At 39.8% G+C, this 3,097-nt stretch overlaps 1 protein-coding gene across 1 annotated transcript; it reads left to right on the top strand.

Annotated features, from left to right (window-relative positions):
* The first annotated feature begins 470 nt into the window (after positions 1-470).
* Positions 471-1,382, top strand: LOC108395018 (olfactory receptor 6C2-like). Its single transcript, XM_037017133.2, has one exon. It carries the CDS (start codon positions 471-473, stop codon positions 1,380-1,382), a length of 912 nt encoding a protein of 303 aa, XP_036873028.2.
* Positions 1,383-3,097: the final 1,715 nt, after the last annotated feature.

Here is a 3,097-nt window from a genome sequence, read left to right as displayed (position 1 = left end):
CAAAGCTTAATAATTTGGCTCAAGTCAATGTGCTGAAGGAATCATAATCTGCACTGAACACTCATCTCCAGACTCCATGCCCCAAAGCAGTGGGTCACGCTGAACCCTGCTGCTGGGATGGGACTCACGATACCGGTTTTGTTTTTGTTTTTCCACTGACTGATAATCCACTGAAAGAGTTTTTTTCCCAGGTTTTGTTTTGGGGTTTTTGATTGCATAATCTAGGAATCCTTCTACCATAGACATCATTAATATCATGATAAGAATGCTTAACCCCAGTTTTCTGCTCACACTATTGTCCGAATCATGAAGTAATATGAGTTACCAACACAATCACATTATCAAATGAAGTGATATTTGCTTGCTTGGAACTCGCACTCTACTCCCACTTTCGGTCCATCTGGACAGTCTTCATTTCCAAATTCTACCTTATTTTTACCAACAGAACGTGCAGAAGTCAGAGGTCGGTGATGAAAAATTACACAGTGTTAACAACATTCATCCTGGTAGGACTGACAGATGACCCAAATCTACAGATTCTGCTTTTCCTCTTTCTGTTCACCACCTACCTGCTGAGTGTAATTGGGAACCTGACCATCATCACCCTCACCTTTGTAGACGTCCACCTTAAAACTCCTATGTACTTCTTTCTCCGCAACTTCTCCATTTTAGAAGTCTCTTTTACCACTGTCTGTGTTCCCAGATACCTGTATATCCTTGCCACTGGGGACAATACAGTTACCTACAATACTTGTGCCACTCAATTGTTTTTTATTACTGTCCTGGGTGTCACTGAGTTCTTTCTCCTGACTGCCATGTCCTATGACCGCTATGTGGCCATCTGCAAACCCCTGCATTACATGAGCATCATGAACAGCAGGACCTGTACCACGTTCCTCACAGGCTGTTACCTGTCAGCTCTGATGATTGTCCTCCCACCTTATGTCATGGTATTTGAGCTCGTGTTTTGTGACTCCAATGTCATAGATCACTTTGCCTGTGATGCTGCTCCCGTCCTGAAGATCTCCTGCTCTGACACAGAGTCCATAGAGCGATTTGTCTTGGTCGCAGCCGTGCTGACACTCACTGTCACCTTGGTGTGTGTGACCATGTCCTACACACACATCATCAGAACCATCCTCAGATTCCCTTCTGCCCAGCAAAGGAAGAAGGCTTTTTCTACCTGCTCTTCCCATATCATTGTGGTTTCTATCACTTACGGCAGCTGCATCTTTATGTATATCAGACCACCTGCCGAAGAATTGTTCTCTCTGAATAAGATGGTGTCAGTACTCATGACTTCAGTTGCCCCAGTAATGAACCCCTTCATTTATACTCTGAGGAACAAGCAAGTGATACAAGCCTTCAAAGACATTATCTAAAGGGTTGTATTTATCTCAAAGAACTAGTGAATTTAAAGGTCAAAAGGTAAAAAACTCCCATTCTAATTTTAACAGTTTTATTGAGATATAATTTAAATTCCATTTAAGTCACCAGTTGTAAGTGCACTATTGAATAAATTCTAGTAAATTAATAGAACTGTGTGGCAAACACCACATCCCAGTTTTAGACTGTTTCCATCAGCCCCCAAACATTTTCCTAATGACCACAGGCAGTCATTCAACACTTCCATCCTGTAGCTCAGTACAACCACTGATCTGTTTTCTGTCTCTAAAAATTTGCCTTTTCTGGACATATTATATAAATGGAAACATACGTAGAATTTTGTGCCTATCTTCCTTAATTTTGCATAATGTTTTTGAGGTTCACCCATGTTGCAACATTTATCAGTAGCTTAATCGTTTTTCCAACAAAGGATATCCCATAATATGTATATACTGCATTTTGTTTATTGATTCATTAGGTGATGGACAGTTGGATTGCTTCTGTATGATAGTAAGAGATTCATCTTCATTTCATTGTACCTACAAGAGGAATTTCTGAGTCATATGGTATCTACCAGAGACTCAGAAGAGACTCTATTTTATTATGTCTATTCTCATGAGTGTGTGGTAGCACCTGATTGTGGATTTAATCTGACTATCCTAACAAGTAATATTGAACATCTTTTATTGTTTTATTATTTGTATACATTCACAAAATTTCTATTCAGATCTTATACCCATTTTTTTTCTTTTTCTTTTTTCTTTACTTTTTTTATTTTGGTATCATTAATCTACAATTACATGAAGAACATTATGTTTACAAGGCGCCTCCCTTCACCAAGTCCCCCCACATACACCTGCATAGTCACTGTGTCTCTGTAGTAAGATAGTCCATCTGTGTAGTAAGATGCTGTAAAATCAATACTTGTCTTCTCTGTGTTGTACAGCCCTCCCCGTGTCCCCCACACACTATACATGTTAATCGTAATGCCCCCTTTCTCTTACCCTGCCCTTGTCCCTCTCTTCCCACCCATCCTCCCAAGTCCCTTTCTCTTTGGTAACTATTAGTCCATTCTTGGGTTCTGTGATTCTGCTGCTGTTTTTTCCTTCAGTTTTCCTTTGTTCTTATACTCCACATATGAGTGAAATCATTTGGTACTTGTCTTTCTCTGCCTGGCTTATTTCACTGAGCATAATATCCTCTAGCTCCATCCATGTTGTTGCAAATGGTAGGATCTGTTTTTTTCTTATGGCTAAGTAGTATTCCATTGTGTATATGTACCACATCTTCTTTATCCATTCATCTACCCATGGACATTTAGGTTGCTTCCAATTCTTGGCTATAGTAAATAGTGCTGTGATAAAGATAGGGGTGCATATGTCTTTTTCAAACTGGAGTGCTGCATTCTTAGGGTAAATTCCTAGAAGTGGAATTCCTGGGTCAAATGGTATTGCTGTTTTGAGCATTTTGAGGAACCTCCATACTGCTTTCCACAATGGTTGAACTAATTTACATTCCCACCAGCAGTGTAGGAGGGGCCTACAACCTCGCCAACATTTGTTGTTAATTGTCTTTTCGATGCTGGCTATCCTTACTGGTGTGAGGTGATATCTCATTGTGGTTCTAATTTGCATTTTTCTTATGACAAGCAATGTGGAGCATCTTTTCATGTGTCTGTTGGCCATCTGAATTTCTTCTTTACAGAACTGTA

This window comes from Manis javanica, chromosome 10 (assembly GCF_040802235.1).
Source record: "Manis javanica isolate MJ-LG chromosome 10, MJ_LKY, whole genome shotgun sequence".
In the NCBI taxonomy this organism is placed as follows: Eukaryota; Metazoa; Chordata; class Mammalia; order Pholidota; family Manidae; genus Manis; species Manis javanica.
The sequence above is the reverse complement of the archived record's forward strand: the minus strand, read 5'-3'. Positions and strand labels throughout refer to the sequence as shown.